Below are 26,196 nucleotides of genomic sequence, written 5' to 3'. Positions count from 1 at the left end.
TCACCGTAAGTCCTCTCCTCAGTCAGGATCAGATCATCTTCAGAACAATAGTCATGGTATGCACTTCTTTAGAGGCCTCAGGCATGATTTCTTACTTTCTTGGAACAATCTGCTTATCTAACCATCTGTCATCTCCTTTCCAGCCACCAGTACCTTCGACAGGTGCGACAAGGGAAGTCCAGACCCTAGTTCTCCACAGCCAGTTACAAATGGAGGATTTTTCATTCTTCATACCTAAACTCAGTCATGTGCTATTACAATGGCTTCTTATTTATTTATTTATTTTTCACATTTTTAAAGCGCACTGTTACCAGCCGGTGTTCTAACCTCTGGACTTCTGTGGACTCCCACTTAATCACTCATCGAACCTGGGGACCCCCACTGAATCTTTATTGGAATCTGGGGACCCCAACTGGGTAATTACTGGAAGCCGGTGACACCAGCCTAAGCATACTCGATCATCTGAACCAAAAACAAATAAAAAATAAAAACCGGAAAAAAGCATTCAGCAAATATACAAATGAAGAAATGCTTAATTTAACATTAAATAAAAAAAAATCTACATTTGAATGGGAAAGTTGGATATTTTCTAAATTCAGTCGAAGCCTGTGACACCAGCCTAAGAATGCTCGATCATCTGAACTACAAACAATAAATAAAAAATAAAAAACGGAAAAAAGCATTCAGCAAATATACAAATGAAGAAATGCTTAATTTAACATCAAGTATAAAAAATTTAAATTTGAATGGGAAGGTTGGATCTTTTCTAAATTCAGTCGAAGCTACTCATTGTTCATACTATTCTGTTTGATGCACTTGCACTGCTCTCATGAATTAATCTTAGGATTCTACCTCAACCTTTAGCTTCCAATTTCAAATTCCTATACATTTCGACTGTTTTAAAGTTTTCAATTGAACATTGTGCGCCTTTATACATATACACTTTATTAATCTGTTAATATGCAGTTGTGGACTCCTTGAGTAGGCTTAAGACCCAAATGGTTTGCCGGACCACAGGTTAAGAACCATTATGCTATGGCATCTAAAGTCTTTATCTTACACACCGATGTACAAAACATCTTGGTGACAGGCAGGTCCCACAGTTCACTTTTAAAAATATTTATTTTCGACCTTAGAAAGCACAGCTTTGAATCTTGTTGAAAGCTTTGTTCTTGCATATTGTTAGCCTCCATGCCTTGAAGTAAAATGTAGATCTCCCCATCTCGAAATACATCATCATAATTGTAACAGAGAAGCAAAGACAGAGACAATAATATTGTCAAACCCCTATCATATTCTACATCTTTTCTTTTCTCATTCCCGCTGCTTCATCTTGCCTTCACTTTGTTTAGCCTTTGATCTGGGCAGCTGGCAATTCTTTCTGCACCTTTCTCAGCAAGAAAGGCGGCAGAACCATGCTTTGAGGGGCCCTCGATTCAGGTGCATATGTTTAATGTTCATCCTTTACGACACGTTCGATTTATTTAAAGCTTGCTGTTGGCTGAGTTAGCGTTAAAGGAATTATGCACATGCGTAACCTCAAGGTCTTTCTTAAATATATTATTTCCTACCCAAGGTGGGGCAAACCTATATTATGCTTGTTGTCTTGCGTAACTTCAATGCTTGTTTTATAGGGAGTCCAAACACAGATTACCACACCCATGCAAGCCTTACAGTCAAGGGGATGAATCCCCTGAGTCTGAGGTTAAGGGGGGACGCAGGCCTGCACACCGATGTTATGGATGACAGTTCTAACTAAGAAAAAAAAATGTGCAGTTTACAACTCAGACACCGCTGCAATCTAAGCTCCATAATGGTCATTACATAAGGATTCAAAACAAACTTCGAGAAACCCTTACCTTCATCCCTGGAATAGTCTTCACCCGAATGTGGTTCAAATAAATAATCACCTGTTGCTAGTTCGAAGGTCTGCGATGCAAAAATCAACATATTTATGAATTAAGATTGAATTACAAACCTCATGTTTTCACTTATGAAAGAGATCATCACAGACATTTATGATATACAAGGCATTACCACTTCCTCATTCTAGTCACAGTCCTCAGTCCATGAGCCGAGTCATGTTTGTGACTTGGTTTGGGGATACTTGGGGCCAAGCCAAGTTAGTCATAAAAACCTACAGCTAATTATATACAATGGCATATAATAGGGCTCCCGGTTTTATGGCATTTATTTTTGGGCCATTTCCGTCTGTATTTATCCATATTTATTTTTGGGCCATTTTATCTGTATTTATCCATATTTATTTTGTGTTTTGCATATAAATGAAGTTGTAAAAATGGTACATTTCCATATCTATTTAACTGACAGACGCCTATTCATACTTTGATGTCTGTCGTGTTTTAGCTATTTAAGCTGACAAATATTACACAACAATACATCCACTGGTAAATACTAGCACTATACCATAAATGCATATTGATATATGCCATTATTTAAAGAAATTTCATCCTGTTTTTCAATGTCCCATGCTGTCCATCTGCTCAGCTGCTAGCCTATAATGCATGTAAGACAGCACTGAGAGAAACTTAAAAGAAGCACAATTTTCTGTATTTACCCACTTTTAAAAATAAATGCAGACAGAAAACACCTTGTTTTCTGTCTGTATTTATCTGTAAAAATCCGTAAAAACGGAAAACAGGGAGCCTTAAATATAATGCACACACACAGACTCAATCAATCAATCATTTGTAAAGCGCACTACATACCCGCGAGGGTCTCAAGGCGCTGTCCCACCTAGAAACAAGTCTCACTCAATGTACACGTCGGTCATTAGCAGGGTGCGACTCACTAGGAGAAGGCCCATCCACACGTAAAGAGGCTAATTAACAGCAAGTAGGTCTCACTGGGCGTGAGAATCATTCACTACTGGCTAAACTCAGTGTAGGTGGGTGCCACCCACCAGACTGTAAGCAAGTCTCACCCACTAGCGGTTATCCTCAAAGAATATGGACAATATTTTGTCAGCATCAATAATTCCATAGAGTTCAAAATATCTTCCTATAGGGCAGCGATTCCTATCTTTTGCATTAGAATATACTGTTTTGGTCCAAACCACTAAGCATCTTATGACTGGAAGAAACAACTTAATATATATAGCACATGCGATTTGTGCAATTAAAATAAATGCAAACACAAGTGTGTTTTCGTTCTTACCATGCACGCAGTACTCCAGATGTCAGCAGGTGTACTGTATCCTGCTCCTATTAAAACCTCAATTGATCTATATTGTCGTGTCTGGATGTCTTCTGTGAAATGCTTATGCTAAAATGAGGAAACAGCATTAGCAGTCAAAGAATAAATCCTGCATTCTTACAGATTTATAAAAGGTAACAGTCATAACAGATCATCAAAGAAGGTTATCAGTGCACTTACCACCCAACAGGCATTTCCTAGGTCAGCAATTTTAACTCTAATTGAATCTGCATTTTTAGGATCAAGAGGATTCACCAACAAATCAGTAGATCGGGTTTTCACTGGGATAAGCAAAACATAAGAATATAATTAGTATCAAATTTGTTCAATTCAAAATACAAAGAAATTGAAAGTGCACCAAATGAGAAGATGAACAACTTTTTTGTACACATTTTAATGACAGGTTACTCAGTAAATCGCCAAATTGAATCCTTGTCCATGGTGCTTTATCCTCCACACTAATGGGAGGTTCCTGTATGGGTTAGGAGGGCAATACCTTTACATAGCATAGTGACCATCTCTACATCTGACCTCCAACATCCACCCATTACAGACTAATTGCAAAGACGCTCAAGCAACATCCCATGTAACTGCTTTGCAAATATTTCCAAAAAGTCACTGATGCCGCATTGGCCGCAATATAATATTCATTTATGCATTTTAAGTAGGAGACCCCTGACCAATTAACATTATAGAAAGCAGAGAACAAGTCAATAAATATCGGATATTGTACAACTTGCTTTCCTTGTGGAGAGGCTCTATAGGTCACAAACCACTTATCTGAGAATGTGACAGCTGTATCCTTCACACACAAGCTCTGAGCTCTCCAGACATCTAATTTACTAATTTATGTGGAGTTCCTTAGGTGCCAAAGAAGTACTTAAAAAAAAAAAAGTAGGAAGACACATTTCCAGATTTATGTAAACACTTGAAAGACCTTGGACAGAAAGGGAGGTTTGGGCCAAACACCAGATTTGCCCTTCTGAAATATATGGCAATTCACATTAGAAGCCTTAACACATAATGATATCTAACAAACAGGGGATCATTTGCTGTGGGTCCGGGCCAATCCTGCAAAATTGGCAGTGGATGATGTAAGGTTTGCATTAGAGAAATTATTTGATGAATTCATACCTGCGACATGGATAATACCTTCTGTCCTATGTATTAAGTACAGTATTTGGAGGTAAATGAGCAAGGCAGCATTTCAAAAGTCCTGATAAGACCCTTAAAATTGTATGAAAGTGTTGAAACATCGACTAAATATGGATTGATCATTGAAAGGCATCTTATTCTGAAGGAATTAGCTTCTCTGGACTTATAAACAGGTGTAAATAATGTAAATCCCTGCGTGTGTGTAAATACTTTGTGGATCATTTGTTTTATTGCCAAAATACTTTCACTTTGAGCACTGTGCCGCCGTCACACTCATTCTTGGTACATGTTAAGTCCTCTGTATTTTTTTATGGATTGTGATTTTTTTTTTGCTGAATTAAGTAGTAGCGGGCCCACATATTGGATATTGACCCATTCCTTGAATGAGACCCTACAGACCCTTTTGTGTTATTTCTCATATTGTACCCTAGTTTTGGCTTCAGGCATAAAGGGTTTAGTCCTTGTGACATCTATCTAAATTGACAATTAGGCATTGGAAAACAAATGAGTATGGGCATAGATGGATTACACAGCTCTAGTGCACTGGTCCTGCCAGAGTCTGTCAACTATATATGTAATTGAAATTCATACCTTCTGGGTTGCACTTGAAAAAGGATGGCTGCAGCAGCTATCATTTGTGGGTCGAGCCTAGACAGTGCTTGTGTTGTCTGGAAGATCTGTTGTATGTACTTTGTGGGCTCTGGAGATCAGTCACAGGACTTGTCTGCTTCCGCTTAGCAACTTTTTTTTTCTGTTCAACTGTCTCTATTTAACTGTTTTTTATAGAAAATGACCAGTAGAGGTCAGTAAAATACCAGAATTGCTTTCTGCTTAGGGACTTTCTTTTTTTAATTTTTCTGGCAACTTCCTCTATTTAACTTTCTTTTAAAAAACATTTTTTTTTGGGTCCTCATTCCACCAATTAACTTTTTGGCGATACTCCCTTTCCCTTACCGAGGGCCGGAGGGGAATGAAGTTGTTCCACACAAGAAATCTAGCAGCTTTCACTCTAACCCTTCTCAAGCATAAGATACAGAAGAAGGGGACCAGGACCGACAGCTGTTAATTGGCTAAATCATTGGACCCCATTCCTCTGACACCTATCAACCAACATAGCCCATATCTTCTCTCGACTTCTAGGGTCACATGCCATGTCGGCTTATGTGTATGATATTATTTTAACACTCAGTAAAACGGGGTGAAACAGCTGATTTCCAGGCTCTGCAGATCTCTCGTCTTCCCATTAAGATAACATAAAAGATTACTCTTGCAGCCATTTTATTTGGAACAGAAAAACTGTCTTGACCTATTACGAAAAATATAAGTAAGGGGGTTACTTCTATCTGAATTCCAATTACATCTGACAAAAATTCACACACGTCCAATCAAAACTTAGTAATCTCTGGGCAGGTTAAAAACATATGGCGGTCATCTGCTAAAGGATCTCGACACCTTGAACAAACAAACTGAGTTCCAGAAAATGTTGTTAATTTTGCTGAGGATCAATATACCCGATATAGGGTAAGAAGATGATTTTGTTTAAGAGAGGCAGGTTTAACTGTCTCTCGAAGCAATGCAAATGAGCTCATCCAAGCCTCAATCAAATTAATATTAGCAACATCATCGCTCCAGAGCTTTTGGATATCCTTATCTATATCGTCTTCTGCTTCAATCAAAGTTCAATACCACAAGGCCACTTCTTTATTAATACCACCAACTTTCATGGCTTGAATTAACCAAGAATCATCCATCTGTTCCTCCCAAGCAGAGTTCCGTATATAAACCGAGTTCTTAACTGTCTGCAACAAAATCTTCAATCTGATTTTTTTTTTAAATGTTGGGTCCCCAAACTTAAAAAGGAACTGCTCTTGTTCATCCTCCAAATCACTAAGCATTGCCCCATAAAGGATACCTAATGCAGAATTATCTGGTTTAATTAACAGCATCCGAAAGTTCTTAAAATGAAAAACATGTGCATATACCCACAAGTCTGGGAGAGCCAGTCCCCCCTTCACCAACTTTCTCCTTAACCTTTTCCAGGATATACGGGGGCCCTTTGAAGCCCAAATAAAGCTGCCAATCTTGCCCTGTAATTTTGCTACCTCACCTTTGTCGAATGGGAGGGGTATAGTGTTAAATAGAAAAGTGACTTTTGGGAGTACAATCATTTTAATCCAATTCACCCTGCCATATAGGTAAAGAGGGAGATTGGCCCATCTGATCAATAGTCTCCCTACCTTCGTCCTCCAATTAACCATAGGAACATCAGCTAACTTCTGGGTAATTATAATACCAAGATAGCGCATCTGATATTTTGCCCCAGAGGTCTGAGACGGTTGGCTCCACTCCATAATTTCAGTTTTATCTCTATTTACACTATAGCCGGATATATTCCCAAATAGTTCTGCTTTAGCCATCAAACTGGGGATAGCCTCCTTGAGATTGAGGGTATACAGAATAAGAGCGCCCGCATATAGAGCTAATTTGACCTCAAGGTCTTTATAACTGAATGGAAGGATGGAGGTATCTTGTCTGATTAAAGGTGCAAAGAGTTCGATATCAATATTAAAATAACAGGGGAGACAACGGGCATCCCTGTCTTGTTCCTCGCATAATGCTAAACCAGTCTGTTTACTTAACTTTCTTGATAGAAAACGACCAGTAGAGATCTGTAAAATACCAGAATCACTTCAGCATACCCTAGATTCCAGGCCATAGAAACTCATCTTCCACGAGCACCCGTAGACAATAATATTTTTTTCAAATCTTGTATTTTCAGTGATATGACCACCGAAGGCCCTGATTTTATATTAAAAACACAGCTTTTGACAATGCTATTTTCCGCTGATAGGCACTATTTCTCTCCATGTGTTTCCATACCTGCCGTGTTCCACAGTTTGGTGCTTACTTTCCCTCCATATTAAAGAACAGTAGATGTTTCAGTATCCAGGCTAATGTGCTGCATAGCAAAATACATATAAGGTCCCAAAGGCGATACCAATTGCATTGCAAATGCTCTTTTGATATGTACTGGAATAGAAAGCTGGCTCCTGCAAGACCTGAAAGGATTATTTAGTGGTACCGAATGTCCTCATGGTGAACCCTGGTGAACTTAATGCACGTATGCGGGCAGAAAACCATTTCAACATTCAACTGATGTTCTAACATCCAAACCAGGATAGCAATCCTCAAAGTCAGAGTTAAAGGGGTTACAGGCTTCAAAATAATTTAGCAAAATTACCCGGGTGTAACTGACAAAGCACATTTCTGAAAGCATAGCATAGAGTCTTCCCACACGGAGGAGGTACTTGACTATTTGACGAGTTTCCTGAACTGATCTCTCCAACAAACTGTGCTTTGCTGGGGATACTGCCTGGTGGAAAAAGGCTTAAGGCGCAGCTGTACTTGCTGGAATTTTGTCTCACTTGAGCAAAAAGGAAAACTGTCATCAGTTGGATAGGCTTGAAATAGTAGCACTTTTCGTCCTAGCAAAAGGTGCTGTGCAAGTGGGTATTGATTGGAGTTGAAAGTCCTACTGTGCAGGTTTCCACACATAGATGGGCCATCTGGACTGACTACGTATAAAGAAGAATCGGATGAATCAGATTTGACACCCCTGATCGAAAGACCATCATGTTAATTGCACTCTTCACAGGCCCTGTAATCTATTCCAAATACTGTACAGCCCACTTTGACCGCTGTGATCGGTGTTAATGATGATTGGAAATGTGGGTCTGTGATATCGTCTTGTTTTACTTAAATGGCCTACAGTTAGTGTATTCTTTCATAAACCTGCCTTTCTAGACTACATTAGGCGTATGTACTGTTACTGCTGAGATTGTATTGTGAAGTTAATACCAAAATATACATGGAAAATACTAAACACAATAAAATGTGTTCCACGATTAGTACTCCTAGTGAACGTACAGTGTCTTTATGAATTTCGAGTCACTGGAAGGCTTCACCCAGAAGCTAGTTAAAGAGAGTTTACATCAAAGACATCCGTAGAATATTTCCCTGAACCTGCAAATGTGCTGCTAAAGTTTCCTGGTCAGTGGAGAATAGCTACACATGACAGAAGCTTGTAGTGGTGACGACCACAGCCACACCTACAACTGCTGCAGATGCCAACTACTTTTCCTCTAAATAGACTTATGGTTTCAACTCATGCATGCCTCAGAATCAGGACAAAATTAGGGGTGGGCAGAAGTAGCAGAATTTATATAAAAACTCAGCGAGATTCGCCAATGGGCGGAAATAGGCATGTCGCACTGCTGCACTGTAATTTAGCGCCACTAGCACGTTCCATGCTAAAAAATCAATGCGAACAGCAGAGGGAAGCACATGGTGCGCCAGAGGGCATAGCGATTCGTGTTTATTTTGCTGCCACTCAAGTAGATTTTCTACTGGAACCACAAACCGTTACTACCACTGGCGCTAGAAAAATCTTGCCGGATGTCCACCTAGAGACCACAAATCGTGCTAGGGGAAGCCAAATCCTGCTTGCGCATGCCAAATTACCATTCTGGAGCTGCACGCGACCTGAGAAAAAACTCCACCACACGGGGACTGCCAGAATTTGTTGGAACTCTCCATTACAAGAGTTAGGCAGAGTCAGCAAAATTCCACCAACTCCACAGGAGGAACGGAATATTCCACCCATCCCTAGTCTAAATAAGGCAAGGCATTGTGCAGTTTCTGTCAACCGCAACACCGTAAGACGGCTACAGCATTGGCTGTCTTCATGGCGGTGGTAGCTGGGGAGATTACTCTTCCCAAAGGTGTCCAATTGTCTGTACTCCTACTCTAAAGAATATGAGCTTTAATGGCTGCTCATTTTTTTTATTATTGTTTTTGAGCCACTGAGTCTCCAACAGGTCTGTAAGGCACACAAAGGTTTGGCCTTCTTAATATGAATGTTGAAGGATACGAATGTCAGAGCTGTTGCCTGAAGTTTTAAGAAGAATGTACTTTCTTTGAATGTCAGGGGAAAATGTAAATCTTTAAAAGTTTACTCCAATAGCGAATTATTGAACAGTCAATATTATCTGGGGGATATATCTACAGATAGGCATGCGCTGGAATGTCATGCGGAAGATCTCGAGGGGGACTTGGACTTTCATTCCCTTGAGGCAAAAACAACAATGAAAGAAACTGGCTGGAGAGGGGATCCCAGAGGACTAAAGATCGCATCTAATGGATTCCCCCGAACCATTCCAGAGCTTGAAACAAAAATGGGAGAGAGACTTATGGCACTTACTCAATGAGGATTGATTGAAGTAAAGATGGCTGCGCAACTGTTGGCCATTTCTGAACATTTGACTTAGACTAATACAATTCAAATATCTGCAAAGGGTATATTATCCTTCCTCTAGATTGTAGCGGATGGGCAGGGTTTCATCAACTACATATGTGCAGTGTCAAAAAGCAGAGGTGTCGGCCTTACATGTTATCTGGGAATGTCCAGCTATATTGCAGTATTAGTCAAAATAATACATGCAAGCTTAAAATGATGGGCCATGTGCTCCCCCATGACCCTATAATAGCACTGCTCGGTATCATTGGTGACTAGGGTGTGTACATGGTGCACGAACACTGGTTCCTGATCACAAAACGAGACATCCCAAGAGACTGAGAAGCACTGATCCCTCCCTACACTATCTGACTGGTAATGGGTATAGATTACATCGTCACAGCGGAGGAGGTGGTGTATACGTTGAGGTTGCCCAGCTACACACCAAAAGATTTGGTCCAGATGGAAATCACAAGAAACCACTGCTTGAACCTGGCGAAGGGATGCTCATATGGCATAATCCACTACAGATGGAGGGAATGTATTGAATTTGTTTTTACATGTTAGGAGGTTAGTCCTGAACGCCACCGTAGGGAGCTCGAGGTTGAGAGCCTCAGCTGCCTTACACAACACCACTGCATATGACACTTCCTTCTCCATAGCTACGGTAGGAGGAGACAACGTGCCAAGGTCAGGGGAGGTGTCAAGACCACTGGCATCTCCCAGTTCCTCTCTCCAGTCCTGCTCAGATCCCATCTGGTCAGTTAAAGGGCCACCTGACCCCTCCCAGTCCTCCTCCTCCTCCTCTGGGTGCCAATCTGGCTTAAAAGGGACCCCAGGAGGGAACATGGGCACAAAACCCCCTCTCGACACTGGTCCGGTTCCACATCAGGATGGAGGTCACGGTCGATGCCGGCCGGTGGGCCGACAGGTGTCGAATGCGGTAATGGTGCCGAAGGAAGCGGTGCCAGTGGAGGTGTAATGAGGTCAACCGGCACCGATCCGAATCCAGGCCTGGATCCAAGTGGGCCCTGCGGCACCAGGGCCGGAGCCGGCGAAGGCGCGCCAGCAGGTCCGGCAGCCCAACGATGGCATGGAATGCCTCGTAGAACGTACAAAGCTGGGAGGGAGTCACTCCGGGTCCCAGAAAGGGAGGGAAACGTGGAGTGGACTCTTCGGGCTCCGCACGCAGGGCCCCGAGATAGGCACCACCCGCATCCCTCGTCGGGTCGGCCGACCGACGAGGAGAAGTTGAAGAGCGATGATGCTTCGTTTTTTTCTTATGCTTCGACTTACCAGCCCCAGAGTGCGAAGAGTACGATGACTTGGACGCGCGGTTGTGGTGGCGGCTCCGTGACCGGTCTCTCGCTTTCCCTCGCGACCTCGAACGGCGCGGAGCTGACTGCCGGCGCTCAAGCAGCTTTCGGGACCGCTACCGCAAAGTCTTTGGCGCCATCGACCAGCAGTTGGAGCACGACTTGGGGGGTCATGGTCGCGCTCCAGGCAAAAGAGGCACACTCGGTGCGGGTCCGTCACCGACATCCGTCGATACAAGAACCGCATGCCTTGAAACCGGGCATCCCTAGTGCACCAGGAGTTGATAGACTCAAAAAAGAAGTCAACAAAAGTCGAGAAAAAGTCAGTCAAAAAGTGACTGTAGGTACCGCTCTTACTGGATCTGCGCTGGCTGGCTCGGAAAAAGAAAGAACTGACATTAGCGTGCGAGGGCAGCGTCTAAGGAGACGAATGACGCCACCTACCGATGCGCAGAGGTACTGCTGACGAAAAAACTTTCTGGATCCAGTCTGACGCCTTGGGGTAATTCTAAGGTAAGGAATCTATAACTAACTTGTTTCTTTCAAATGTGTGGTTCTTTTAGAGACAGAGCAAAAAAACATTTTTGCGTGTAGGAAATTACTTTTTTTAATTGATGAGGACCCGGTATGTTTCCAAACAATTAAGTTTTGCAAAACCTATGACAAAACAAAACAAGAATTGCCAGAAGGCTTGCAACCAACGCCTGACTTGTTGATTTTTACCAATGCTGGTTTTAATTCAGTCTTGTAAATCATGCCTAGGCCCATCCCTTTAAAATGTGTTTATTATGAACTATATGAAGTTAGGAAGTGTGCTAGCCAATCTAAGATTTGCTTTCGCTTTCTGTGACTAATCATGCATTTATTTAGTGGTTGCTCACTGCTATACACCAAAACTGAGAGCAACCGTAACAGTAACTCATTTTGCTGTAAGTGTAAGCAAACGCCCTCAGCAGCACTGTTCAATATAACCAGCAAGCAAAATTCAAGGCATTCAGCCTTCAATTACCTGCGTGAATCACACAGTCCTTTTCAATAAATTAATTATTACACGTCTTTTATAAACAGCCATTTTGTGACAGTTCATCCAGTTTTATTATCGAGCACTGGCCGTTTAGCAGAAATGAAGATTACATACAATTGACTCCATTTTCTTGGTAGTTCAATTCACTTTTTAAATTCCAGATTTTAGAAGCAGCACCTTCAACTGGAAACTGATTGTCATCTCATTTACATCACATATAACTGGGGTATGTATACACAAAGTATAAGGATGCAGGAGGCTCTAGTCATGCATGTTAAGTACATACGTCTGTGTCATGTAACAAACAAAGAGTAGAACGGCGGAAGATGGTATACAACCCACATAAAGTATCCCAGGGAAGTTGATTCAAATATATTCAATTTAGTATCCTCAATAGAGCTTATTTTACTCTAGCCAGGATAATTAGGACTTTGCCTGGCGCAGCTGCGTCCCTTCCTGAAGCATACCTCATACACGGTATGGGTCTGTCCCTTCCTAAATTATTGGATCAAGATCTTGCCAATGCTCACTGGCACAACCGGCCTCCCTATACCAAACACACCAGCAGGAGTACTGTGCTCGCTGGCCTTTTTCCTCGACCTGCCCTGGAGAGACCCGCTGATAAATACCCGGACTTGGCCCTGGTATTAGCTAAACGAGCCATCACAATACTGTGGAAACATAATGGCGCCCCTATTATAGCCACCTGGGCCCGTTTGCGGATTGTGTGGAGCCTAGCTGAGAGCATATTACTACACAGGGAGGAATGAGCAAGATTAAGAAAATATTTGATATCACAGGCATGGAACATGCTCCTTGAGCAGTTTAAAGGCATCATTGAAGACAACACTCAGCTGCCATGACATGCCCCTATAGAAAATGTTTCTTCCATTCTTTTTATTATGCAATGGCTATGCTGCGACCACCGGCCCTTACTGAATGGAGGTAGGCATTAGATGAAGTCTCCTCTAGTTAAGTTAATGATTTAGGGTCTTCGGAGGATATACTAAACACTTAGAAATGTCCGGTGTTTGGAAATGTTACTTTGCTACTGTTATATCGAGCACCAAGGGGTGGGGGTTGCAGCGTTTTTGTTGGGGTTTCTTTGTTTCAATACTAAAAAAGTACCTGTTCCAAGTATGCGACCTCCCTGAACATTGATTTGGGAGAGGATTCCAAATGTACAAGCAATATTGCTCTCTAAGACATGCTTTTTTCGTATGTGAGAGATATGCGCATGTACGCTAATAAAAACCATTGGGAAAAAAATTAACAAACGAACAATGAACTTCAACTCTCAAGGCAGATATACATTCTCAGGAATTACATTTGATATTATGCTTGGATTCCCTTGCCCTTACTTATCTTTAACCCTGTCAACAAATGCTCTTCCCTTTAATTGTTGATCACCTTGGTTACTCCCTTCACTAGGCCCTAGCTCTCCTACCACATTTTCTTTCTTTGATCTCTTCAAGTCAATACATTTTTCCCTAGTTGCCGTATAAAGGCGAGGGAACAATGAGAAGTAAATATTTCTGATATTTACTAGCATGGTGGTGGCCGAGGAGGCTGAGGATCAACCACACATTCAACTCAGTGTTCCAATATTTACTATCCTTAGAATAAGTGTGTCCCAATCAGAAATTAAAAACCTGCCTACAAAAGACACTCTTGTTTCTCCTTCGCACTGTTGATTTCTTACAAGATAGGGTCCATTGTGGCACAAACATCAGACATCAGACCAACGAAAAAAGCTCAGTAATGAAGCTATGGCTTGAGCTCAAGAACATTGGAATCTTCAGCTGATGTTTGATCCTCAACTGTTAAGCCACTCTGGTCATAAAAGAACGTGGAATAAAAAATATCAAGAGAATGACATATAGACAAATGTGCTAACGCAATACCACATAGACATTAATAAAAGACAACTTGATAGGAAGGTACTTACTTTTTGGCAAATCACCATTACTAGAGGCAGAGACAGTCCTGCTCCTATCTTGAATAAGGCCGCTCGGACTGTTTCCTTCTCTTTCTGGGGCTGTCGAGTCTTCTGAAGCAGCTGGACCAGATGCTCCAGTTTCCAAAGGCCCAGTAAACATAGAAACTGAAAATTCACTAAAGTGCGGTTCTGGGCTTTTATGTTGTCCATTTGGCAATTCACCATTAAATTGTTCATAGGCCCTACTGTATGGAAAATTACTTTCCACGTTTGGATGCTCTAGAGGACTCTTGTCAGGGTTTGGGCTATCTTCCTCATCATCGTCGTCATCATCATCAAGGTTTTGTTCAATGGAAAAAGGTCCATTTTCTATATGCCCATTTGCTTTCGGAGATTCTATCCATTTGCGTTCTGGTCCACTGATTTCCTTTTCAACATCGTCATCCTTTTCAATGATTTCTTTCTCTGTGTCTTCCTTTTCTTCATGATCTGCTTCACCTGATGATATAGAATACGGTTAAACAAGCAAGCGTATTGTCAGCGAATACAGCAATTTTCAAGCAGTCCTTCTCAAAATCCTTCCTGGAAATATCATATTCACTTTTGGGGCATGTAAATCGAAAAAGGCATTCACTTACTAGATCAGGACAACACAGCTTAATAGTAAAACATTTTCAGGCTGCTTAATTTAATTAATGCTGTAAATCTGTAGCAGAGAAGTAATTTAGTAGTAGTTTTTGTTTAGATTTTGCAAAAGTTGTATTATAACTTCTTAGCTAGTAGATTCCAAAGCAGACTGATTGGCAGGACAACAAGGAAGATTTGTTTACAAACTTGACCAAGAATGGACTTATCGTTCAAAGCCAAATTTGGCACCGAGAAAGTGTCTAGGAAAAAGACAACTCAAAACATGTATTCAACTATTGTTATTAGATATGTAGTCTTGAGAACATACATTGACAAAGCAACAAACCACATAGATGGCATTGAAAGGAATATAACAATGGCAAAAAACCCAGCTGCACCATGCCATAGTGCTGACTGGAACACTCTTTATTACAGGCCACGACTACTTAAACAAGCATTGGCAAATCCAATCGGTCTCAGCCATGTAAGACCTATTGGCTTTGTTAATGTGTCTCAACACTGCATGGCCAGATGGTAAGTGTACCTCAGGCAGATGCAGCACTCAAGCGCCCGCAGTTGATGTGCCATTACTCCTTTATTTAACCACTAGTGTACATGAATATTGCATCCCAAATTAAATTTACTATTTGATAGAGAGCAAAACACAATATTGAATGTGTCAATTACCTTTAACGAGTTCTGCCAAAATGACCTACTAAAATCACCTCTCAAGAACAGAAGATACCGTCTGCCTGCTGCTGGCACTCACACCACTAAGCTTCCGACTGCCAAATATCATCAAAATGCAGAGATCATTGCATGCGTAGGTTCAAATTCAGGAATCCTTTATTAAATCTATTCCCTCATCCTACTACATGGTATTTTGTGGGCCACTTCTTTTGTCTATTTGGTTTGAAATAAAATCTGACCATACCTCTCTTCCAGTCAGTGAATTGGATTTACAATGACCACCTAGATGTCAAGGATATTGCAGGAAAGTGGTAAGCCAGCTTATTAGGCCACTGTACTGTAATTACTGGGTCACGTGGCTGGATCCTGGCTTGGTTTCCGCTGCCTTTGGATGTTGATAAAATGAATCCTGTTAATTTGTGCAACAGTAACACATTATTTCAGTACTTAGATATGTCAGCCTTAAAGTGCGGGGTGCGGTCTGTTGAAAATACCTTTGTTTATTTTATCTTGCAATAAGCCTTTTACTGATCATTTGCTTTTAACATGTAATTCTGCAACATATCAAACAATGTGCTTTCTTATGTAGTGTGCGCTGTAATCTAAACCACAAAAAGCTTAATATACAGATACATTCCAGTGCCTAGGAGAGAAGTTGCTGCCATACAGCACGTTACAATGACCATCCAGTGAATTGAAAAAAGCCCTTCCAGCAGCCTGTTTTATTAGTAACCAACGAGCCAGTTAGGAAGTGTTCATGTGTTTTGTAACCATCTCAGGAAATGGGGGGGGTGGAAGGGCGGACGTGGGGGGTAACGGGGGTGACTATGAGTGAGTGAAGGGCAGCTGAAACAAAGCAGTCGCGTGACCTTGCAAGGCAATGGAAATCATGGAAGGGGTTGCTGATGTATTGTGCGCTGTTCTCTAAAATACATAACGCTTACAATACAGATGCACTCTAGTTAGTGTCATGTGGTGCTTTAAAATGACCATCCAGTGAACTGAAACAAGCCCTCTTGCAGCTTGTTTTATTAGCAACCAGCAAGCTTGTTATGACGTGTTCCTGTTTTTTTGTAACTATCTCAGGGGTGCGAGGGGGGAATGAACGAGTATAGGGCAGGTGAAACAAAGCAGTTAGGTGACCTTGCAATGTAGACCATTAAGGTTCTGCGGATGTACTGTGCACTGTATTTTAAACCACAAAACACTTACTATACAGATGCACTCCAGCGCCTAGGAGTGCAGTTGGTGGCATGTGGTGCTTTAAAATGACCATCTAGTGAGGTGAAACAAGCTCTTCCTGCAGCCGGTTTTATTAGTAACCAGCAAGCCCGTTATGACGAGTTCCTGTTTTTAGTAACTACCGCGGCTGGTGGAAGAACGAGTGAGTGAAGGGAAGCTGAAACGAAGCGGTCACACGACCTTGCCGGGCAATGGAGATGGGGGGGGGTGATTGCTGAATTTATCGCTCTCTTCCCGCAAATGCTGTCCTGGTAACCGAAAAACAAGCTGTGACTTGAAAAACAGGATAAGAAAATGGTTTACATGCCTGTTCTATTACGGTCGGATATGCACAAGGCAAGCAGTCGCAGGAGGGAGCAAGCATCAGATGAAGGAGGGTGATTGGGGACGGGATAAGAAAACAAGCATTTATAATGCAATGGTTTCGCCTTTGGAAAAGTTAGAGCTATTGGCATTGTAAATGATAACATTTGTATTTATGTGTTGGTTTTGAAAACAGATAAATAAATGGCAGTGTCATTTACATTGCCATTAGCTTAATCTCTCGCAAATGTGAGACCTATTGTACTCTACGGACGAGCTCAGTAGACAGCAATTGCTACCACACACACACACACCCAGAGACACACACACACACACCCAGAGCCAGCCACAAACACCCAGAGCCAGCCACACACACACACCCAGAGCCACACACACCCAGAGCCACACACACACACACACACACCCAGAGCCACACACACACACACACACACACACAGAGCCACACACACACACACCCAGAGCCACACACACACACACACACACCCAGAGCCACACACACACACACACACACACACACACCCAGAGCCACACACACACACACACAGCCAGAGCCACACACCCAGAGCCACACACACCCACCCAGAGCCACACACACCCACCCAGAGCCACACACACACACAGGGGGCAGGGAAGCAAGCACAGCGAGGGGGGCAGGGAAGCAAGCACAGCGAGGGGGCAGGGAAGCAAGCACAGCGAGGGGGCAGGGAAGCAAGCACAGCGAGGGGGCAGGGAAGCAAGCACAGCGAGGAGGCAGGGAAGCAAGCACAGCGAGGGGGCAGGGAAGCAAGCACAGCCAGGTGGCAGGGAAGCAAGCACAGCCAGGTGGCGGGGGAGCAAGCACAGCCAGGGGGCGGGGGAGCATTCACAGCCAGGGGGCGGGGGAGCAAGCACAGCCAGGGGGCGGGGGAGCAAGCACAGCCAAGGGGCGGGGGAGCAAGCACAGCCAGGGGTCAGGGAAGCAAGCACGGGCAGGGGGCAGGGGGCAGGGAAGCAAGCACAGCCAGGGGGCAGGGAAGCAAGCACAGCCATGTTCCCAGTGCTTGGCTATTCTGAACAAACCATTGGTATCCGGCCTGCCACTCAAACGAAAATAACTCCCAGAATACCTTAAATAGCTAAATGAAACCTCAGAAGTAGAAACATTATGTATTGACTACACGAGAGAGGCTGCAATTGTAACTGCGAGGGACAAATACCACCTGAACCACACAGCGCGGATCCCCATCAAAACGACAAAGTTAAATTGCCCCTGTCCAACTACCTTGCCAAGTAGCGATATTTGCTTAAAATGTTGAAAGTGACTTTGCATGTCAGAGTGTATTGCTCAATATCTAAATATAAAAATACAAGCACAGAGATGTAAGCACATAGATACAACACCTTTGTAGGTGGTCCCACCTGTTTATTGTGTAGCCCAATGTGTGCACTCCAAAATGTACTTCCAGAAACGCCACTAACACCAAATCACACGGCACAATAAACACGACCTCCAAGACGCACACCCACAGCCTCGACCCTGCGCATGTCTCCAGACCACTCACGCCACTTTACTCCACTCCTGCAGCACACCTCACGGGCGTGGTCGGAGTGCTGTGCTGCATGCAAGCGAGTGGTTAGTGGGGTGGGGGGGGCAGCGCTCCTGCGTACACACGGTCATTAACGCTGAACGCCCAAGATCTGCTTTAACCAACTTTCTGGCTGGTTTTGACGCCACAGTAAGAGTCCGTACACCGAGGGCTATAGCGCTAGATTAATCTTCTCACTAGCCCGCCCTACAAAGCGCTACAATCCTCATACTCCTGTGTATTACCGAGGCGTGGCTGTGCGTTAGGGGCACCAGAAGGGGTCCTTTACAGAGTAGACGCAAATCTACGTCAAAAGAGCCGACACATACCCCTCCCAGTCACCGCAATTTGGACAGATTAATGTGCAGAAGCGCTTCAAAGTTGCCCTAAAACTGTTTTGAAGCGAAGTCTGTCCGGAGCCCCCAAACGGAGAAGTGCGGGGCAAGAAAATCGTCCGAGCCCAGAAAAGTTTTGCAATCCAGGGACACTCTGGAGCCCGGGGGGTGTCCAAACACGGGGAGGGCTCACGGACCAAGCTTCGAACCCAGGAAAAGTTTCCAAACTTTGGTTCCGGTGCAAAGGTCCAGTTGAGTCCATAGCAAGTGGGCGCAGGTGAGCTCCTTACCTGTCCTTCTGGGGGTCGGGCTTCTAGGCGGCCATCCCGGGGGCTCCCTGGTCCGGTCCGCTCCGGCTCTCGGTCTCTGCAGACGCAACGCTGAATGCCCAGCTCGACTCCCGAGGCTGGGCTCTTGTAACATGGGCTGGGAACAGCCAGGAGCGCCTGGGTGTGTCTAAACAGAGACACGGACAGCGCGGGGGTGGGCGGAACAGACACGAACAGCGGGAGATGGGACGGACAGCGGGATACACACAGACACGGACAGCGGGAGGGGGACGGACAGCGGGATACAACCATGCGGGACCAGGACGATCTTAGCAATGAGGAAAAATATCCATGTTAAAAAAAAAAAGTACACGCCCACAGTGGCCCACGTCTTCATGGCGTTCTAAAAGGGTCAGAGAGCGAAAAAATCACCGGAACGCCCACGAATCTGCTCCCAGAAAGAGTGACGCATCTCTCTTCCAATGGCTAGCCTCCATTTATGGAGCTAGCCAATGGAAGAGAGAGGCGGGACAAAGCCCCGTACTGCAAAACATAAGATTTCGCCTGCGCGAACACTGCTGCGCAGTGGACGCCAGGCGACACTGCTGCGCAGTGGACGCCAGGCGACACCTAAAAATGCAGATTTGGGAAGAGCAATTTCACGACGCTCGAAGCATTGGGCACGATGGTGCAGGTTGGAGAATGTGACAGTGAGGAGGGTGATTGGGACACGGGACAAGGAACGAGGTAAGAACTTGAATTACAGGCCTGTTTACAGACACAGACCGATGCACAGAGGGAATGGAAACACAACCGCTCCGGAGATAGTCTCAAACAAATAAAAAGGAAGTTCCTAAAATGGTAATTAAATGGGAGATGGATGGATAGTAGTAATAGGTCCCTGCTCTCGGTGAGGGCTAAACACAGGAAGAGGCATGACACATGCCTGCGATGGACAAATGAGGAGAACGATTAGGGGAGTGACGAATTGAGATAGTATTTGAATGCTATTTTGTTCCTTAGAAAAGTGTCTTTAACCTGTCCATTACACCAAAATATTGGTAGTAATTACATTTCCTCCACCGACAGTTTATTAAGAAAAATCTGGAGATCCTTCCATGGTTACCACTGCTGTTGGTATTCATCCCAAATTAGTTGTTATGCAGCTAATTGTGATACCACTTACCTTCTAGTGTTCTTTTTGAAAGTATTTTCCTCCATGGTGAAGCTGGAGTTAGCAACTTCATTTTACTTCACTGACAAAGATTGTGGTAATTTCATCTCGGGAAACTAATTATATCTTTGTTATTTGTGTATTTTATCATAGAATACACGTTTGTCAAAATGGCAGCAATAAGAGCAGCTTTGTGGAACAAAGTATTAAATCTTGTGCAGAGACAAGTGCCTGTTCAGCCGGCTGACATTTGCAGCTTTATAATAGTCAGAGTCACTGGAATTGGATAGCAGGAGAGGGCCATATTATGCGGCAATGTTGAGGAAATTATGCTGCTAGAATAAGCCAATTATGCATGCATAATGCAGCACATTTTGTAATAGTATTGCTTCATTATTTGGTCATTTTTAGGTCGAGCCTTGACATCGCTTGCACGGTCTGCCATTGGTTCTTTCTTGAGCCATTCAGAAATGCTGGCTTTCTATTGGCTCATTGCTCTCAATTGTCCCTCCTTTGGGTACTTGGATCAGCCTAGGCAATTTCACTAAGTGATGGTTTTGATTGGTCATCCAACGCTTCCTCTTGTAGAGCGTGCAATGGCTCCTCCTCCCTCTGGGCATCCCAATCTAGGTTATTATTTACTTCCTGCCACATCCTGCCCTCGCTGCTTCTATGAGCTGCAGATCCATGGAGCCTTGGGCACTAAAACGCAGTTAGTTGCAGCTTTCGCTTCAGAAGCAATTGAGGTGGAAGTTATTTATTTTCCAACCTTCCATTACCCGAGCATCTACTGTCAAATATCATGTGGTGCTCGCTTGTTTACTCACTTTTGTTCCTTCCTGACACCTGTTCGAGGAGCAGAGATAGTGTGCTTTGAAACAACATTGATCTGCGCCCACTAGAGCATGCTTTGTAACTCTGCCCATAGTCAATATCAGAGATGCACCCTCAAACTGGCATGCAGACAAATAGAGAGCACCCTTGATCTTTGAGAGTGGTCATGTTAAAATCAGGCTCCAGTCTTTTCATTATGAGAAACTCTGTTGGTTCCTGTTAGAAGTATTGACTGGCCGTAACGTGGTTGCCTCTGAGGAGGCGGGCCATGGTCGGTGCGCCCTCCTTATGACCGAATTACGCATGCATAAGGTTTTTTTTACACCGAAAACCTTAATATATTCATATGAACTTATCTTTGGTTCGTGTTAATTAAAAAAGGATGACCGTTGTTTGAACGCAAGTGACGTGGAACTTTGTTCTACTCTGTTAGACATAACATGTTCAGGCAACGCTCCCGCTGGGTCTCTTGTACTCGTCTTGCTTGCAGCGTCAATAAACTACTGTAAAGAACTAGAGCACTGTCAGAACTAGACACTGTGATGAAACATACCTTTGATGCTTTTAGAAATGTAGGACAAGTTGAGTTGGAAATTAGGAGCACTACGCTGGTGCAGCCAATGGGAAGACACAGAGGAAACTCACCCTGAAGTAGGTCATTACAGCTTAGATTGTTTAATAAAGTTGTACATTTGAAGAATATTTAAGAACAACGTGTAAGTCTAGACTAAAAACTGACACATCCAATCGATCTCGCCTTTTATATGCAGCTGCTGAACTGTAGGACATGCCAGGGTTTGTTTTCAGCTATGTGTTTGGCCTTAGAGAAAGGAGTTACTTGTGAAATTGGAGTTGAGAGAAATTTCTTATCTGTAATTATACCTGACCCACAGGTAGGTGTCTGATAGGCTAGTAGTGCTGGTGAAGTCACTATGTGTGCCGTGTCTGTCTGAAATGTGACTGACTCTACCCTTGCCCAACTAGCCTCTGCGAGACCCTTCCTGTCCAGAATTCTCCAAACGTCACCATGACCCATTTAACCTTTGATGTACAGGAGTGACTTTAAGAAGTTGTGTAACACTAAAATATTGATTCGTCCATGGACCTGCATTCCAACAGAAAATATTATAGAATTTCATAAGGTGCGAGAGAGATATAAAAACCAGTCATAGCTTCAGAGCAAAGTCCGAGGTGGGGGATTTACTATCTAAAATGGAGAGGATGTGGCTCAACGACCAGCGCTACTGACTTTGTATTCGGAAAACCGGGTTTGAGTCTCGGCCTTGGCTAAATATCCTGTGATTTTGGGCAAATCACTTGTTCTCCCTTTGACAACCATAAATGATGTTATGTAACTGGTACTCACGTAAAGTACTCCAGTACCTTTGGATCGAGTTTGTAAAATGGACATATATATATATATATATATCACTTTAGTCCCTTAGTCCACGGGACTAATTTTCAAAGAAGAGCACCTCTTCTTTGAAAATTAGTCCCGTGGACTAAGGGACTAAAGTGTTGGACAAATATTACGCACTCCACTGTGCGGTAAGAGGCACCCGTGGTTAAGCGGAGCGGCGGTTGGTGGAACCGGTGTTAAAAAAAAAAAAAAATATATATATATATATATATATACACACACTCCAGTACATTTGGATCGAGTTTGTGATATATATATATCAAGCTCTTTGGGGTGTCCTTAATTAAACGGTACTCGAGCACAGCCAGCCTTCCCCACAGCTTTTTATTGGTATGGGCGGTTACATTCACTGATAATTAAAGGCATCTGACATAGCCTGACACGTTTAGAGTAGCCTCTTCCTCATAGGCTGTCTGTCAGAAGAATGCACAAAAGTCCTTCCACTTTCCCAGTTCGGCGATATCATGAGCCCCCATGGGCTGCTTTAAATAAGCTCACGTTGCATTATGGGAAGTGGAGTTCGCGATCTCTCCATGATGGGTGCACTCGCAGTGTTGCCAAATTAAAGCTCTGAATGGGCTCCATGGAACACAATCGCCCTCAATCCACGGTCTGTGCTCCAGGAGTGATCGCGAACTCCACTTCCCATAATACAACGTGTACTTATTTAAAGCAGCCCAGTGGGGCTTACGATATCGCTGAACTGGGAAAGTACCTCTAATTGCAACAAGACTGGAGTGCGACTGGAGTGCGACATCCCTTTGTCTAATTATATATATGTATGTGTGTATGTATATATATATATATATTGTGATCAAGAGCACTTGATGCTTGAAACGCGTCATCATTGAGAGGTTGCAAAAATAAATCATTTGCCTAACCTGAAGCCGTGGGATCCGTCTCTTCAAAAAAAAATATACATACATACACATATATATATACATACATATACATACATATACATATATATACATACATACATATACATACATATACATACATATACATATATATATATATACATATATACATACATATATACACATACATACATATACATATATATATATATATACATACATATATATATACACATACACATACATATATATATACACATACATATACATATATATATACACATACATATACATACACATACATACATATATACATACATATATATATACATACATATATATATACACATATATATACATACATATATATATACATAAAGCAATCGAATCTAATATTGCCCCTGCGGTTTGGGAGGCCTATTTTGGGGTACTTTATCAGGACACTGATTCCTGCCCTGATACAGCTCTCCAAGCGCCTCTGGGCTCCCAGGTTTTTGGCATGGAATTATCCCTGGGGGAAGTGGAAGTTGCCCTGGAGCATTTACCATCGGGGAAGGCGCCAGGTCTGGATAGGTTACCCGGGGATCTTTTCAGGCATCACCCGGACATCTGGGGTCCATACCTTCTCATCCTTTTTAATGCCATTCTAGGAGGTATGGCGATCCCCGGGTCATGGCTGGGGGCAGAGATTGTACCAATCCACAAGAAGGGATCTACCCTGCTCCCCGCCAACTACAGGCCTATTAGCCTAATAGATGTGCCCCAAAAGCTCTTTGCGCGCCTCATTCTAAACCATCTCATAGACTGGGTGGAGGACAATGACATCATGAGCCCCCTTCAGGCTGGCTTCAGGAAGAACACGTCGACCATGGACCAAATTTTTCGCCTCCTTCTCCTATATTGGAAGACGGTCACGCTAGAGGGAGGTCGATTGTACATGGTCTTCGTGGACCTGAGGTCAGCCTTTGACCTAGTCCCCAGAGGGAAGCTTTGGGAGGTGCTGCATAAGCTAGGAGTGCCCCCCCACCTTCTTAGTATTATCATCAGGTTGCATGAGAACAACTTTGCACAAGTAAGGTGTGGGAGGGACGGAAAGCTCTCAGGCAAATTCCCGGTCCGTCGAGGCGTCAGACAGGGCTGTGTCCTGGCCCCGACCCTGTTCTGTCTGTACATCAACAGCGTCATTCAACATCTTGACGCTGTTAAAGACAATGATGCCCCGCTTCTGGCAGGCAGGAGGGTCCCGGCAATTATGTTTGCTGACGATACCCTCCTGCTTTCCAAATCCCCCATGGGGATCCAGAGGATTGTGGATGGTTTTGGCCTTTTTTGTCGCCAACATGGGTTGGAGGTGAACACGGGAAAAACTAAGTTCAACTAAGTTCATGATCTTCAACCCCCCCACCAAAACTAGACCCAATCCTAAACTGGGGGAAACTACTCTTGAAAGGGTCTCGACCTTTATATATTTGGGGGTATCACTTCAAGAAAACTTATCATGGGACTCCCAGGTAGCGAGATCTAGGCTGAAACTCTCCCAGCTATCGGGCGCACTCCTGAAGGTGGCTAACAGGTCCACCTTTAAGCCTGTAAGCCCGGCCCTGGAAACATATAGGTCCCAAGCGAAGGCAGCAGCCACTTATGGTAGTGAGCTATGGGGACACAAAGCAGGGAAGGTTATGGCAGGGGTGGAAAATTGTTTTTTGAGACGCCTACTTGCTCTCCCGCAAGGTACGCCACTCCTCCCTTTAAGATTCGACTTGGGCCTTCCCTCTATTGTTGAGGATCTCCTGTCGAAGCCGGTGAAGTTCTGGCATCGGATATGGACCACCGAGGAACTGTATCATTATAGACAGGACCTCATTCATGTCATGAGGTTGAATGCCAACTGCAAAATTCCCTGGCTGGCATTTATCAAGTCGGAACTGTTTAGCTTGAATTTGCCAGACTTGTGGGATGACCCAGCTCAGGGCTGCAAAAGGATTCCGCGTAAAACCCTTGCCCAGCTGTATAAGAACAAATACCTTGCTGACATGGTTAATGCTCATGATAGTGGCACTTTGACGGGTCGTTTTTTGGAATCCAAAAATTCTTATGTGTTTGAACCTTTTATGGATTTTATCTTTCCTCTCTTGGCGAGGAAACTGTTCCTGCAATGGAGGTTTGGCACACTCCCTACTAAAGTATTCACCTATAAATGGTCTGCAGGGGGCGACAAACTCTGTCCATGCTGTAAAGCCCATGACGAGGATGATCTGCACATAATGTTTTGCTGCCACGCTTACCGGAGCCTGAGGAGGCGCTGGATAGCACCCTTGTGTCGGAACTTGGGCTTTAGGAAGTACCCACAGGCCTACAGGGTCATGAAAACCAACACTCTGGGCCATATTGTGTTCGCGGTTTCTAAATTTTTAATGGCAGCATGGATAATAAGGAAGAAAATGTCCGCCTGACTTATATTACCTCGTATCTCGTACCATATGCAGGTCCAGTAGGATCTTTTATTTGTAAATATTGTGTTTTAAATGTATGTACTGTTTTTTATTGCATCTTTTATGGCCCTTGTGGCCGAAATAAAGAATTTTTGGAATTGGAATTGGAATATACATATATATGTCATGAATGATGTAATATGTGACATCATCAGCAGTGGATTGCGGGTGCGCGATATATAGTTAGTGCAACTAACTAAATATGGAATTTCAATGGTTTTGTGTGAGTAAAATAAGGTTTTTTAAATGCTAATTCCTAACTATATATGGTCTATAACCTATGGTTTTTTCAGTGAATTTTCATGGTTTTGTAAATGCTAATTCCTAACTATATATGGTCTATAACCTATGGTTTTTTCAGTGAATTTCATAGGTTTTTTAATAGCAAATCTTTATAAAAATAATACATTTTAAATCGAAT

The 26,196-nt window shown here is 43.3% G+C and overlaps 1 protein-coding gene across 2 annotated transcripts in view; it reads right to left on the bottom strand.

The window, feature by feature from the left end:
- The window catches only part of SRPK2 (SRSF protein kinase 2), a 704,996-nt gene that overhangs the window by 35,761 nt on the left and 643,039 nt on the right, over positions 1 to 26,196 (bottom strand). For both annotated transcript variants that reach the window (XM_078680403.1, XM_078680411.1), the window contains 4 exons: positions 13,953 to 14,441; positions 3,397 to 3,497; positions 3,178 to 3,285; positions 1,860 to 1,929 (listed from right to left, as the gene is read on the bottom strand). In XM_078680403.1, coding sequence (XP_078536529.1) covers positions 1,860 to 1,929; positions 3,178 to 3,285; positions 3,397 to 3,497; positions 13,953 to 14,441 — 768 coding nt within the window. The remainder of the gene's footprint in view (positions 1 to 1,859; positions 1,930 to 3,177; positions 3,286 to 3,396; positions 3,498 to 13,952; positions 14,442 to 26,196) is intronic.

This window comes from Lissotriton helveticus, chromosome 1_1 (genome assembly GCF_964261635.1).
Source record: "Lissotriton helveticus chromosome 1_1, aLisHel1.1, whole genome shotgun sequence".
Lineage (NCBI taxonomy): Eukaryota > Metazoa > Chordata > Amphibia > Caudata > Salamandridae > Lissotriton > Lissotriton helveticus.
Note: the sequence above shows the minus strand (reverse complement) of the source record. Positions and strands in the feature narration are given on the sequence as shown.